This window comes from Malania oleifera, chromosome 4, assembly GCF_029873635.1.
Source record: "Malania oleifera isolate guangnan ecotype guangnan chromosome 4, ASM2987363v1, whole genome shotgun sequence".
NCBI classification, from domain to species: Eukaryota; Viridiplantae; Streptophyta; class Magnoliopsida; order Santalales; family Ximeniaceae; genus Malania; species Malania oleifera.
In genome coordinates, this window is record NC_080420.1 from 6,923,539 (window position 1) to 6,939,559 (window position 16,021).

The 16,021-nt window shown below is 35.8% G+C and overlaps 1 protein-coding gene across 2 annotated transcripts; it reads right to left on the reverse strand.

Moving 5' to 3' along the window:
* Window positions 1-10,773: 10,773 nt before the first annotated feature.
* Window positions 10,774-15,620, reverse strand: LOC131152777 (lactoylglutathione lyase GLX1-like). Of its 2 annotated transcripts, none has more exons than XM_058104635.1 (9): window positions 15,463-15,620; window positions 14,194-14,330; window positions 13,977-14,101; window positions 12,981-13,045; window positions 12,681-12,893; window positions 11,623-11,670; window positions 11,414-11,521; window positions 11,150-11,302; window positions 10,774-11,025 (listed from the first exon to the last, which is right to left on the reverse strand). In XM_058104635.1, exons 1-9 carry the CDS (start codon window positions 15,547-15,549, stop codon window positions 10,978-10,980), a joined length of 984 nt encoding a protein of 327 aa, XP_057960618.1. In that variant the 5' UTR covers window positions 15,550-15,620; the 3' UTR covers window positions 10,774-10,977. The 2 variants fall into 2 exon arrangements, with proteins under 2 accessions (XP_057960618.1, XP_057960619.1); XM_058104636.1 differs by having other exon boundaries at window positions 15,393-15,552.
* Window positions 15,621-16,021: the final 401 nt, after the last annotated feature.

Here is a 16,021-nt window from a genome sequence, read left to right on the forward strand (position 1 = left end):
AGCATAAACAACTAGGGTGTACCATCTTGTCTTGCACCAATCCATGTACTCACTGAGGGATGGTTCAAGGGGGCACACTTTCAGAGCAACTCTCAGTAACTTACTCTTACAAATCAAGTGTTGCAAGATTAAACACTTGACAAGGTCTTAGAAAAGTGTGTCCCTTTAAACCCTCCCTCAATGATGCTAGGGCTATGTATCCACCCTGAAGACCTTTCATGTGAACCCCTGGTCGATGGCTACCATTTGTGGGTCGCTGACTACCCTAAAAAATGCCTACGTCCCTCAGCTAGACCACCCTCTCCTATTTTCATTCATAAAAAAAATTATAGAATAATTAAATAACAATGCTATAAGCTAGTTGAATTCAATAACGAACTAAATAACTACAACTATAACATACTAACATGTTTCCTTTGAGCACTCTGGCAACACTCCCTCGACTTCCTTTGATGTGTTCTCTAATACAGACTAGACCTGCTCTTCGGTTGTCTAGTGACTGAATCATGCTACATTATCATATCAAAACTTATATATTAACAACTTTTCATGTTTAAACATAACATTTCTAATATAATCGTATGCTAGTTTTATAGAAATTATCCCTCGATGATGCATAAATAACCTTGACCCACCACAATGCATCACATCTAATCTACTTCAATTCTAAAAATTTATTCGACATATTTCCTATAGAATAGATTTGGTGAGATCATAATCCACATCAATGTTAATGCATAGTAGTCAAAATATAATATCGATACCAAAAAGTAGTACTAATTTAAATACATCACCAAGTAGTGAGGATCACAAAAATGTCGACACACCAGCTCTCAATCTTCATGGGAGATCTTATCGAACGGGTGTCATTCAGATTCATCTCCGATCTTCTTGAAATGTTTGTACATGTTATGTCGGTAACTCTTAAACCGAGCACATAATTTCTTGTTCACCGATTTTTTGACGTGAGTGTAAGTGAAAATGTCAATATCAAAAGACACATGCTTATGAAATACATATAGAATCTTAGAAAGTAAATAAATAAAGTATATTAAAATTAATACAACTTGTTGGAAGTCTTACCAATATGCATTTGTACAAAACCAAGCGCTACTCCTTAATCACCTATGGCCAAGTGTGGCACGTAACTAGAGCAAATTGTCAGCATATAATGCCGACCTTGTGTACACAAGTCTGACACCAAACATCCATCGGTGTCGTGTTGCCAACAGGAATCTCTATCCCAATACGCTCTCTCGTCAGCTGCAGATGCCTCTAGAGTGTGGTGTTTTTCGCTGCAACATGCCCTGGCCTCGTTTGTAATGAGGTCGATGCTAAAAATAAATTTTGAGGATTTATAATACACACACACACACACACATGTGTATCTAAGATAATAAGTTTATTAAAAAAAATTAAAGAATCATAATTGTTGGAATTTATGTATTCCCAAGAAGAGGGGTGAATTGGGTACTTAAAAATTTATGCCTAGGTTCAACTAAATTCCAGTAGCAGTATAACCACAACCTAGGGTCTGTCTAAATAATCGTAAACCCAATCAACACATGTGAAGCATACAATAAATCAGGCATAGAACATACATGTGCTGAAAATGAAAGTACAGAAAAGAAATTACGGAAATATAAAGTACACGCACGATATGTTATTAGGGTTCGGCCAATTGTGCCTACGTCCCCACCTCGAGCTCACAAGCAAGAGGGTTTCCACTATAGTTCACTTAACAGGTGGAGCAACACCGATTACAACACCTTAACAGGATGATGCACCTAACTTTCCTAACCGGGTCAAAGCCAATCCGAGATTTTTCCATAGGGCAATTCTCCCTCTTCAGGGCCACGCTTGGAATACAATTAATCACTATGAATTTTTGCGTATAAATAAAGTTGCTTCTAATACAAGAAAATTTGTACCAATATGCACAAGCAATAAGCAATGCATCTCAATCCAATAAGAACTATAAGCTCAGTGCAATATGTGTGCAATCAACACTCAATAGTATTGACTATATCTAATCAAGCACAGGAGTGTATCAAGCTAATCTTTGAAGCTAATCTCAATCACAGTTTAGGGTTTCAAAGATTTCTACCAAGAGTAATATGAATATCTCAAGAAAAATGTTTTCTCAATATCAAAGCACAAAGAGATATTCAAATATGAGCTTGTAAAATGATTTTTGCACACGCAAAAATAAAAGCTCAATGAGTCTTGCAATGAAGATGCAAAGACTCACTAGCCACTAGATTTTCCCACACTCCGATTTATCAAATAAAATCCAGGGAAAAATCTTATGCTCGACTCTCAATATAAAAATCAAATGCACAATATAATGAGAGTTTCCTAGTAAATATGGATGATGTATAACCACTCAAATAACTCTCACAAGGTTTGATTTAACAAAAGAATGAGTGTTTTAGAGAGTATAGGCTTTTTCTTTGGAAAATGGTCTTTTGAAAATACAGAAAATATTTGAGTTAATCAAAATGCTAATCCCTTTTAATTTGAGCAAATGAACTCATATTTATAGACTTCCCCAATTTTATAACCGTTAGGGACACATGAAGTATTATTAAATTTGTTTAAAAAAATGTTTAGGAAAATTAACCATGTTTTAACCCCAAATAACCTTGGTAAAAATTACGCAACTCGAGAGGTTCAGTCGACCGTACTTGAGGTTTGGTTGACACAATTGCCAGCTTTGGTCAACCGAGGCATTTTTTTACTATAGGCTCAGTCGACCGGACTTGAGGCGATTTCAGAACCTCCGAGGTTTGATCGACCGGATTGAGTTCGGTTGACCAAACTGGGGTGTTCGATCAACCAGCCAAATTTTCTTCTAAACATTCGGTCGACCAGGCTGTTGGGTTCTTCCCACGTGTCTATTCGGTTGACCAGGGCATTGCAGCACATTTTAAGGTCGGTCGATCGAAGGGTCAAACTATTGACCCTGGGGAAGTTTGTTCGACTGAGGTCCTCTATGTATTAGAGTTTGGTCAACAAAACATGCCAACTTTGGGCATTTCGGTTCTATTTCTCTTATGCAATGTCTCTAATCACATGATAATCAGTTCTAAGTCAATAGAGAACTTTTTCATGCAATATATTTGGACCTAAGGTGTAATGACCCAGAAAATAATGGTATTTAAATATTAAAGAGAGAGGGAAATGAAAACAGAAATGAAAGGAGTTCATCGATGACATTGCATTTTGGATGGAATAACCCGAAACTCTTACACAAGGCCTCGTCGAAAAACACAGGGAATTCGTCAACGAGCACATAAGGGACCTCGTTGAAGAAGCCGCGCCTCATCGATAAGAAAATACCAAGAGAGGTTTTGGGGTAGTTTGAAAATCGTCAATGAAATTCCTTAAAGACTCGTTGACGAGATGACGTGTCTCGTCGACGAACCCAGGGCTATAAATTGCCAAAAACCGGATTTTTGATGAGAATTGGCACAAGAAACTTCTCTCTCTCTCTAAAAATGCTCTCCACCCTTTCTCTCTTCGATTCCGAGCCCGTTTTAAGTCGAATCGACGATCTAAAGCCACCAAAATGCTCTTGGTAAAGTTCTCTACAAGTCTTCTGGAACTAATCGTTGGTGGAGTTGGTTTGGATTTTGGCCCAATCTCAGGGTAAGACATTTTATTCAGTATTTGTCTTTTCCTCAGTTATAAAAAATACAATACACAAAGAAATACTGATGTTTTGTTCTGGGGGATTTGATTTTCAGGGTGTTGAGTGGAGAACCCTACGGGTATCGGGCTAAAGTACAGTAGGGGCTTTTCAAAGATGAGGTAAGGAAAATATGCTATGTTAGGAATTGTTATAATGATAACAGAGATTTTTCACATATGTATATACCAGCTTATTACCTAGTTTTACAAAGTATGAGTTTTAAATGCTTGTGTGGTTTGAGTGGATAATTTATGTGATGAAGAATGTATATAGTTTTTACAGTGTATCATACTATACAGAATACATAAATATAGACAGTATATACAGTTTATATAGTTTTTCCAGTATATGGAGTTATACAGAATATATAGATATAGTTTTATATTCACAGAGATTATACAAAAAGATATACATGCATATACAACTTTTATACGAATAGTTTCATAAAACAGATATATTATCCAGATTAGTATATTATAACTTTACTCAGATCAGTATATATTACAGTTTTATATAGAACAGTATATACAGTATTATAGTATGTCATGTTTCCCATTACCATAACATACAGAGTATACAGACAGAGCATATAGACAGAGTATATAGACAGATATACAGAGATAGCATCAAGATGCTACAGATACTATATATATATAGAGATTACAGTATTTACAGTACAGAAAGGTAGTGTTATGGTAATTTTGGAAACATGATGAAAACAGTAAAAGAGTATATATGTATATATATATATATATATATATATATATATATATATATATATATATATAGAGTATCAGATCCCTGAGGAAAGAATACAGACAGATATAGATAAAGAATACAGAGCATGTTACCGTTGCTATATACAAATAGAGTGCAACCACATATCTCAGATAGTGTGTGGGTACCGTCGACCGTGCTCGGAGAGTATGCAGCTCCTCAGTTCACTGGGTGGAGGGGGCCAATTTGACGAGGTAGCAGTCAGTCCCGAGCCTAGGAGTGGATGCAGTTTGGCTGGGCTGAGGTAGTGTAGAGTATATTGACTTATCTAGAGGGCTGACCATATTAAGTCCCGCCTACAGGCCGCACAACCCTGTCATAAGGGGTCAAATCATGACATACAGAGTTCTAGGGATAAAACACAGTTATGTATATGTATACAGCTTTACAGTATATGATGAGTATAGTATGATATTAGCAGTATGAAAAGTAAAAAACACAGATGATACAATTATATTTTAAATTGTGAAAAGAAATATATGCTTTACAGATTTATTATTATATTACAGTTCAGTTGTTCTTCAAACAGTATTCTTAACTTAGTTGCCACACACTAGTAATATCATATTTCTACTTACTGAGTGTCGACTCACCCTATGACTTTAACATTTTTCAGGTGAGCCAGCTGGGCGAGCAGATCAGTCTCACGGATAGAAAGTATATTGATTACCCTGGTTTAGAGGGTAAGTTTGTATAGGGTTTTGTATTTTGGGACAGATATTTTGGAGAGAGATGTATTATATAGTTATGGTATAGAAATACGGATTTCTGGTATTGTATGATGTGTATGGATGTATGGATTACGTTTTCGCTGCATAGGTATGATTATATATTCAGATTTAGCCCGGTGCCTTCCGAGGCTCGAGTTCCATAGCAGGGGGTATCATAACAGTAATATATATATATATATATATAAATAGATAAATAAATAAATAAGGGGGTCGTTACATATGGTCAGTCTAAGGTCTTTGAGCACATAGTCCAAAAAATCTGACATCGGTCGACCGAAGGGTGATCCCTAAGGTCCATCTATGGTCTTAAGCTTATATTCCCTACCATGTATGTCATGCATTAATTATTATAGCCTGATAGATTATTATTACAGACTCGAATAAAAATACAACTTAAAATAAACGAAGGTTTCATGCTCTACTCCTCGTCATTTCCATGGGCTTCGCTGAAAGATGTGCTCATTTAAGTGCATCCCGGCTTCCATATCTCATCTGTCAACCGTGCTTATAAAAATAAACATGTCCATACACTTAGAACACAGATGAGATACTGTGGTTTGTCATAATAAAAACAGGAGACGGACTCAAAAAATCAACAATAATCTTACCAACGCTACTTATGTGGGTGCGCAAATCACCTTGGGTCTCCTTAACTGATCGTGCCACATTGGCATGGGTTTCCTCTGGCTATGTTAGTGACACATCGACATGGACATGTTGCAAATGTATTGGCACCGTAGCATGGTCTTGATTGGTCATCCTGGTCTGCATACGCCTCAGCTGTCTAAGACCTCCTAGTGTCATGTCTGCATTATAGACAACATTGAATAAGATAAATGCATATTTAATGGAATTATAGTAAATATATTTTCAGTAATTTATACATATCAAATATATGGAATGTAATATGACAACATAATATGCTTACCCCTATGAAGTGTAGTATGATAGCATGCATGAAATGATTACAAATCCTCAATATCTGTGTCATCATGACATTTTAGTATCTCTTCCTCCTTAGTATAGTAATGCACCATTGTTTCATCTTCTACATCAGTATCATCATTATCGATGAAATGAACATGTACATCATCAATTTCAATGTCATTAGTCCTTACATGTTATGTCGTAACACCAACCCTATTCAATGGTACAAGATCAGCTTCTTCCTCATCAACATAATTGTAACTAAGTGAGGCCACATTGGAATCAAATTGAAAAAGAGCATATAAAGAAACATTGTCAGAAGTGGAAGAAAGAACAACTAAAAGAAAAAGATGACAAAATAGACGAAGACAAGGATGAGGTTGCTACTACATCTTATGGTTTTCTTATTGTAAGTGATAATGATGATATTAATTTTGTTTTCTAGGAGACCAATTAGGTAATAGATAGTGGTGCCTCCCTTCATGCCACTTCCAGAAGGGATTTCTTCTTATCATATACACCTATGGATTTTAGTGTAGTGCAGATAGGGAATGATGGTTTATCTACAATTCTTGGCATAAGAGATGTATGCTTGCAAACTAACCATGGTAGCATGTTAATTCTTAGAGATGTGAGACATATTCTAGACATCAGACTAAATTTAGTCTCTACAAGAAAGCTTGATGATGAGGGATACTATAACGCCTTTGTGATGGGCAGTGGAAGCTCACTAAAGGTTCTATGGTTATTGGTAGAGAGAAAAAGTGTTCTACATTTTACTTAATGCAAGCAGTGCTCTCCAAGAGCATGGTTAGTATAAAGGAGAATGATTTAGTTTTAGAGTTGTAGCATAAGAAACTTGGGCACATAAGTTAGAAAAGACTTGATTTTCTAGCCAAAAAAAAAAAAAAAGCAAGGGATTTCTCTAAAGTCTTATAATCATTGTTTAGCTAGGAAGCAAAATAGAGTTTCTTTTAAAAGTGCTCCTTCATTTAGAAGATTTAATGTTTTAGATTTAGTGCATTCAAATGTGTGTGATCCTATGAAAAATGATAGTGCATTACACTTTGTTACTTTTATTGATGATCATTCGAGGAAAGCATGGGTGTACACCTTGAAGACCAAAGACCAAGTTTTTGATGTATTTAAACAATTTTAGGCTAGTGTTGGAAAAGAGACAAACATAAAATTGAAGTGCATCTGATTAAATAATGATGGTGAATATTTAGGGTCATTTGATGAGTATTACAAAGCTTACGACATTCAACATTAGAAGACTCCTCTAAAAACTCTTCAATTGAATGGTATGGTAGACAGAATGAATAGGAGTCTGGTAGATAGAGTAAGATGTATGTTATCACATGCTAATTTGCAAAATCTTTTTGGGGTGAGGCATTGAGTACAACAGTCCATTTGATAAATTTTTCTCCATGCATTCCTTTACAGTATGACATGCCAGAAAGAGTTTAGAGTGGGGAAGATGTTTCCTACAATCACTTGAAAGTGTTTGGTTGGAAAGGTTTTATGCACATTCCTTAGGATAAGAGATCAAAGCTTTATTAAAAAATGAAGCCACGTATCTTTCTAGAATATAGGCTTGGCAGTTTTAGATATAGGTTGTATGATCCATTTGAGAAGAAATTGATCGGAAGCAAAGATGTTGTGTTTGTTGAATACCAGACCATTGAAGACATCAAAAAGGTTGTTGAAAAGGTAAAGACAAATTATGGTGACTTTGTTGATTTAGATCTAGTTCCTTCTTCTACAAGTTCAGATCAGGTTGGAGATGATGCAAATGATGATCAAGGTGATCCAGGTGATGTGTATCCACTTACAGCCAGTAATGAGGCAATTGAACTAAATAAGCAACCACCAACTTCATCTAATATACCATTAAGAAGATCATCGAGGGATCACCAAACATCAAGCAAGTATTCTCCATATGAATATATATTGCTCACTAATGAAGGAGAACCAGAGTGTTATAATTAGACTACAACACAAGCACAAAGAAGAGTGGATGAAGGCTATGTAGCAAGAGTTAAAATCTCTAGATAAAAATCATACATTTGAGCTAGTGAAGTTGCCTAAGGGCAAGAGAGTTTTGAAGAATAAATGGGTATACAGATTGAAGATTGAAGAAAATAGTTCACAACCCGGGCTTGGTTGTAAAAGGCTTCAACCAAAAATATGGAATTGACTTTAATCATATTTTTCTCAAGTTGTAAAGATGACATCTGTCAAAGTGGTGCTTGGTTTAACAGCTAATATGGATTTGGAGATAGCATAGATGGATGTGAAGACTGCTTTTTTCCATGGTGACTTGAAAGAAAGACCTACACGGAGCAACTAGAGGGTTCTTAGGTGAAAGGAAAGGAAAATAAAGTTTGCAAGTTAAAAAAGAGTTTGTATGGTTTAAAGCAAACACCAAGGCAATGGTATAGGAAGTTTGAATCAGTTATAGAGCAACATGGTTATAAGAAAACTACTTTTGACCATTGTGTTTTCATTAGAAGATTTTTTGAAGGTAATTTTCTTATTTTATTGCTCTATATTAATGATATGCTAATTGTTGGCCATGATATGTAGGATTGACAAGTTGAAGAAAGATTTGAGTAGGTATTTTTCCATGAAAGACTTAGGGCCAACATAGAAAATCCTAAGCATGGAAACCACTTATCACGAGGAAGCCAAGAAGTTGTGGTTATCACAGGAAAGTATGTTGAGAAAGTACTTCAAAGATTTAACATGGATAGGGCTAAGGCAGTTAGTTCTTCTCTTGCTAATCACATCAAAATGAGCTCCAAGTAATGTCCTTCAGCTGAGAAGGAGAAGGAAGAGATGAAAAGAGTATCATATGCTTCAGTAGTTGCAAGTTTGGTGTATGCAATAGTTTGTACAAAGTCAGACATAACTTATGTAGTTGGTGTTGTTAGTAGATTTCTCTCCAATCTTGGTAAAGGATATTGGAATGCTATGATATGGATTCTCAAGTCTGAGGTACCTCCTTATATGTTTTCTTCGGGAATGGAAAATCATTATTGGTCAATTATACAGATGCAAACATGGCTAGAGATGTTGATACTAGAAAGTCTATATCGAGGTACTTGATTACTTTCATAAGGGGAGTTGTGGTTTGCCATTCAAAGTTACAAAAATGTGTTGTCCTTTCTACTACTGAAGCGGAGTTCATTGTAGCTAGTAATGCTTGCAAAGAAGTGATGTGGATGAAAAGATTTCTACAGGAGCTCAAATTGAAACAAGAGAGGTATGTGTTGCATTGTGATAGTCAGAGTGCGATTTATCTTTGTAAGAAGCATGCTTTTTATTCACAATCTAAACATATTGATGTGAACTACCATTGGATTAGAGATGCATTGGATTCTGGTTTACTAAAAATTGAAAAGATTCATACCAATGACAATAGTTTAGACATGATAAAATCTCTATCAAGGGTGAAACATAAAACTTGTTGTATAATTGTCGAAATGATGAATTCCTCCACATAATTAGGAGGGCGAGATTTGTTGGGTTTCCCTTCTATATGAACAATAGCCAGTATTTGTGTTGGTTCACTTAGATCTCTCGGTCAATGCCCAAGTGAAATCTATGCCTAAGTGGAAGAAAAGAATTTTTATAAGTTTGAATATAACATACTTACCTGTTATGGAATGATTAACTCATTACGTAATTAATTGTGATTTGATTGAAAAATGATTGATTATCTGTAGAGAAATTAAAGGTAGCAAATTAGAGAAAATTACGATTAAGAGTTACAAAATTTTATGCATTATGGTGAGAACTGAAAAGGAAGAACGATGAGAAAAAAAGGACAAATAACTTTATGAAAGCCAAGTTTAGAGGTGCCTCTCAATAATCAATTAATTATTACAATCATATGGTAATTTATCATATCAAACTAATTTTTTGCCACCATATTTGTTAGATCATCTTCATTAGTTTTCATCGTTTAGATACAACCTCTATTTTTTTTGAGACCTCTCCATTTTTCTTAAAGTTAAATCCCACTTTTCCATTGATGATGATTCATGATGATTTGTATATAAAAAATTCCTTATTTTTGATGAATCTAATTGATATATACCTCTAATTTTAATTGAAAAAGACATTATAACATACTATTTAATATAATAAAAAAATCAAAAGCAAACTCCAATCCCGTGATTTAAAAAATCAAGTAAATTGAGTATTCCCAATTTCTCATTGTGATTATGTGATTAATTTTAATCTTTTTGACTGCTAAATATTTCAAATTATTAGATAATTATACTTAATTAAATTAGGAAAAAAATTTGTTTTGAGATTTTATACTTTACCATCACCTCCGTATCTCGCCTTCCCCAACACTCCAAGCTCCCTTTGATCTCTGAGTATGCCCAGACTTGTCTCTAGATTTTCCTAATTATGATGCTGCTTGTTATTAAGTCTTTATGCCCGGGATATGCCCAGGTTTAACTGTACTTGTTTCTAAGTTCATCCTAATTTTTTTCCTAATTTTGATGCTACTTGTTTTTTATTGGGAGCTTTGACCTCCCTTCTCGGTGTATGTTTCAGATTTTTCTGTACCAATGATCAATATATATATATATATATATATATATATATATATATATAGATAGATAGTAACACAAACACATGTTACACATCTGCCTTGCATCCACCAGTAGCTTTAGGCTTTACACACTATTGAAAACACCCATCACACACAAACTTGAATTCAAGGTGCTGATTCCTCGCAGAAGCTTTTGGCTTACTAATATTAGAAAGTGATACTAGTATTTATTTGTTAAAGAGGAATCACATAAACTCCCCACGCCCTGCGAGCAATTACTCTTCCTTCAGTTCCTTCAGAAAATCTTCATTGTCAACCAGCACCTAGAAACATACAAGCACCAAAATCACAACGTAAGTGGCTCGTGCCTGCATTTTTCGGCTGCTGCTTTCAAAATCATACCAAAAACTGCCGAATATAAACATCTTCACTCTACAAAAAGCTTACCGTTTTCCAGCCATCTGGATCCAGAAAAGAGGTGATCTTGGTGTTGAGTCCAGGAATCGGTCCGGGTTGTCGGGTAATCTTTCCCCCAAGCTCTTGTGTAACCAGGTTGACAACCTCAGCACTCTTATACACATCATCAGTGCTAATGGCAACCTAGAATGGAAATCGCATTCACAGAGGGGAAAAGAGTGATCTAAATGTAAAGCGGTTTTGCATCAAGCACCCAACAAATAGATTTAAAGAAAAAGAAATCATAACAATAACCTGTGCATATGCATTCCCTTTTGTGTATTCAGTCACTCCATAGTTGTAAGTCAGCTCCAGAACAGTTGTCTCATATTCATCTGCGTACCCCATCATGGCTATAATATACTGATTAACATACAACCGAAATTATGGGAATTAGTTGGTCTCAGTGAAGAGTAATGCAGCTCCTACAGAAGACAACATGAAAACACAGAAACACATTTCACCTTCTGTTCGGGCCTATCAACCTTCTTTAATAGCTTCATCCCCAAGGCCTACATCGAGTAAAATGCAATAACATGAGGAATGTCATAGAGCATGTTGCAGACAGAGTGGATTGGTGTAGAAAACAAAGAACTTCGACATATATATATGAAAGCAAGTATCCAAGTTCCTTAATGTTAGGAGAACCACTAAAAAATGAATTTGCTTTGGGTTCTGAAGATCTCGCTATGTGCAAGTCGAGGACCCTGCCTACGTCCTCCATATCACTTGCCCTACACTCGATAGATATGAAATTCCTAATAATATCAAACCAACTTTGTCAAACACTGATTCTGCTGGTCACCGGTTATCCTTAAAGCTAACAATGTCTCACTTGCTCAAACAGTTTTAACTTCTAGGTTGTTTGGCTGTGGCTAACAACATATATCAAGACTTAATAGAACCAAATCAAACCTAGATGTTAAGTGACAATATATGCATCATAAAAAAAATATATTAATAAAGGCTGCATAATGGATGAGCAACTCCACAAATGGTAACCAGGTTCAAATCATTAAGGATAAATGCTTCTGAAGTCTAAACTCTCCCTGTGCCACAAAAATTTCATATGCTTAATTTGTGTTCATGGCAAAGGTTTACATTTACATAATGTGAAATTACATTTTTCTGGTTCTTCACTCAATAATGCGCCACTGTATTTATGTGCAACTTCAAAATTTCTAGTAATCAGACAGATTCTTAATTCCAAATTTTCAAAAATTGATCCAGTGTTTTGCACTCACTGGGTATTTTCCTCCCATTTTACATATCCAAACAGCTGATTTTGTTAAAAAATCTGAATATATGCAATCACCAAAATTAAAGAATTCCACATGAATAAATTTCTCAAGTGCAGGACATAGGATGTGGAAAGATCATCCGACAGCAACTTTTTTTCTGAAATAAGTATGCATTTAAAAATTTTATGCATCCAACACAAGCACAAAACAGGTCTAAGCAGCAGGTTAACTTGGAATAGATATTCAATGATGATTTGTACTAAATATAAAGATTGAATTACCTTTTCATAGAACTTGATAGAACGATCCATGTCACCCACCCGCAGCATGACTTGACAGAGTGGTTCAGGAGTTGGACCTCTTTGGATGAGCTCAAAAACGTAGCCATCAGGATCCTTGACAAAGGCAATATGAGTCGTTCCACCTTTAACTGGGCCAGGCTCCCGAGTGACATTTCCACCCTTGCTCCTTATGTGCCCAACCATTTTGTAAACCTAGAAGTCCATGGGAAGAGGTATCCAAATTCAAAATGGACACTGAATCATTTGCTTACACTTTGTGAACAACTGAATGACACTTACATCTTGAGTTGCAATTGCAAAATGTCCAAAGCCTGTTCCTATGTCATAGCTATCGACACCATAGTCTGTAATCAGTATCGAAGTTGATCAATAGTATATCACATGCAGAGATGCATATAAATATGCATACTCAAACATGCGCACACACACACGCACGCACACACACGCGCACACACATACACACACAGGTTCACATCTCAGCAATTTCATCTGCAATACAGCAATAATACCAGGCTTTATATGCATACTCAAATATACACTCGTGAACAGTCAAACAGCGGTTCACACCTTAGCAATTTCATCTGTAATAATACCACACTAGAGAAGGCGACAAATTAACCTTCTTTACATTAAACTCACTCTATTCAGCTTGAGACCGACCCCCTTAGCTAGAGAAGGTGACAAAAACCTTCTTTGTAAACAAAAAGTCATGTCCACCTTGCTATTGTTCAATTCATATTTATGATCAGGAATACCATAAAACAAGATTTAAATGAAGTAAATAAATGAAGGCTGATTGCATTGATTTCCTATGAATTTTGTCTAAAGAAAAGCAAAATGCCAGTATATTGCAACTTAACAGCTCCCAAGTCTCCACAAGGTCAAAATGAAGCTAGTCCAAAGAGTTTGCTTTTGGATGGGTGAGCAGATTGAATCGGTGCCTTTTGTATCACAGGTTAGCATTTCCCCTTAGATGGGCTCTCAAGTGGTCCAGAAAATCCAAAGTGCACTGTGGAAAAAAGGCAGATGTGCAAATTTTGTTTTGCATTTCATCCATCCCCACAAATCTAGATCCAAAACCTTAAATCTATGCTCCCAAACACTACTGCATAAGCATCAAAGGGCTGTGTCTTCAGCATATAGATAATTAACAGAACTGTTAGAGAACACCAATAACACATAACAAACAGACATGTGTCTACATACATGTGTCGATGTGTGGGGAAGAGATGTGCCTATAGAAGAATTTCCAAAAGAACAGAACTTTTAACTTACTGTACGTTAACTCCACGACAAAATGAGAATCTTCTGGACCAAAACCAAGAAAAGCATTAGAGTATTTCTCTTCTGGAATGTCCCTTTTCCTCAACAGTTTCATTCCAAAGCATTCAGTGTAGAACCTGACAACACACCGAATTGTCAATTGAGAAATTTTACGGTTCTGAAATTATAAGTTGCATAACAAGATCAAACGAGAGTCCTAAAGGCATACTTGATTGTACGATCAAGATCTCCAACACGATAAACAGCATGTAGAAAGCGGCGCTTGTCTTTTTTGGCCCATTCAAATAATTCATCACTTGGAACAGCAGGCGCAGACCCAGACATACTGAAATCAATGTCAACAACCTGCACGAATGATTGGTTTCAGCAACATGGCATATGATTTAAACAATCAATTTTTTGTATTTTATGAATATTTGGGCCAAAGCAGAGGGTCTTTTATCTTTTTCTTTTTTAGGGTATAGCATTGGTGCTTTGAAACAGATTCATTGAAAAATTGATACAACATACAAAATGTCCTCACAGAAAACATGGTTTCTATAGTGTTTGCATCAAAAACTTGACACAACAAACAAGATGTGCTACAAAATAACACAAAACAACGTGGCTTGTAATTTCTTGGGGATGGTGTTTGTGCTTTTCTTGATAGTGTTTGTCATTTGAAACAGATCCATAAAAAAATTGGCAAAACACGCAAAATGACACGGTTTCTTAAACGCTTGGGCAATCTTCTATGGGCAACAGAAAGACTCATCTTAAAAGCTATGCAACACAAAATAGATCGACTCTAATTGCTCTAGGCAAAGAGGATTCACATGTTTCTACTCTAAGACATCAACACACGCCAAAGTGCACCATTCGACTCTCTGATTTTTAAAGGACATAAAGAGAGTTAAATCATATATGCACTATTGGTCACTAAATTTTTGAAATTTTCTACCTTGGTCATTGCAAATTTCTCTTTTCTAACGTGATCACTGGACAATCTAAATTATTGCGATTATAGTCATGTGCTTTCTAAATAATTGCAATTTCAATTCCAAGAACTGCATCAGGTTAGCATGCCAATTGCAACCAGAAAGAATGTACAGTGACCACAGGGGGAAAAAAATTGCAGTGATTGAGATAATTTTGTACGCCGAAGGTGCTATATCCGCGAATTAACAAATCATCGGACACAGACAAGGCTCGCATTCAAACAGAAACATAAATTGTGTCAATGTGTAGCTGCGAACGCATCAACTCAGTAAATTTCGATCAAACCAGAGTCTGAATAAACAAAATACGAACACACAGAGCTATGAAATAAACATCGAATTCAAGACTAGAACTCGAAACAGTGAGAAATTGACATAGAGACAAGCTAATCCAGCAGAAGAGCTTGAAACGAAGGGAGACGGAGCTCACCGGAAGAGCTTGAAACGAGGGGAGACGGAGCTCACCGGAAGAGCTTGAAACGAAGGAAGACGGAGCTCACCGGAGTGAGTGAAGATGACTGATTACAAGCCCTAGAACGATCGTGAACGGTGTAAGAACCTCCACCTTCTTTATACAACAATGTCATCAGCTGAGAACAGCTGCAGTGACAATCGGTCACTCTGTCTTTGATGACGGACGTAATGCTGTCGTCGTATTCGCCTCCAATGTCCACGTGGAGAATACGTGGCAATGAAACATTCGGCCACGTCATTGAAAAATATTTGCCAAAAAGTAGTCCCACGTTTATGCACATCTTACCACTCTAATTCTCTAAATATATTTTTTATATATTGAAATGACAAATTTATCCTTCAATTTTTCTCCTACCAATGAAAGAAAAAGTAAAAAAAATGGTAAAATTGTCATTTCATTCTAAAATTAAGATAAAGTTATTAATTAGCATATGAAAAAATAAATGCAAATGAGAATTTGTACCTTTTTAAAGTATGTTCTCATTTCAATAATTACAATTATTACAATATGAACATAACAAAACGCATAATTTATATTTGGCAGGCTTGATTTTATTAGGTTACTTTGATTCAATAAAAATATAA

Coding starts and splice junctions, on each gene's coding strand:
- LOC131152777 (XM_058104635.1), bottom strand. CDS start 15,549: ATGACATTGTTGTATAAAGAAGGTGGAGGTTCTTACACCGTTCACGAT. Junction 14,331..15,462: donor AGTCATCTTCACTCACTCCG/GTGAGCTCCGTC, acceptor TCATTCGTGCAG/GTTGTTGACATTGATTTCAG. Junction 13,046..13,976: donor TGTCGTGGAGTTAACGTACA/GTAAGTTAAAAG, acceptor TACTGATTACAG/ACTATGGTGTCGATAGCTAT.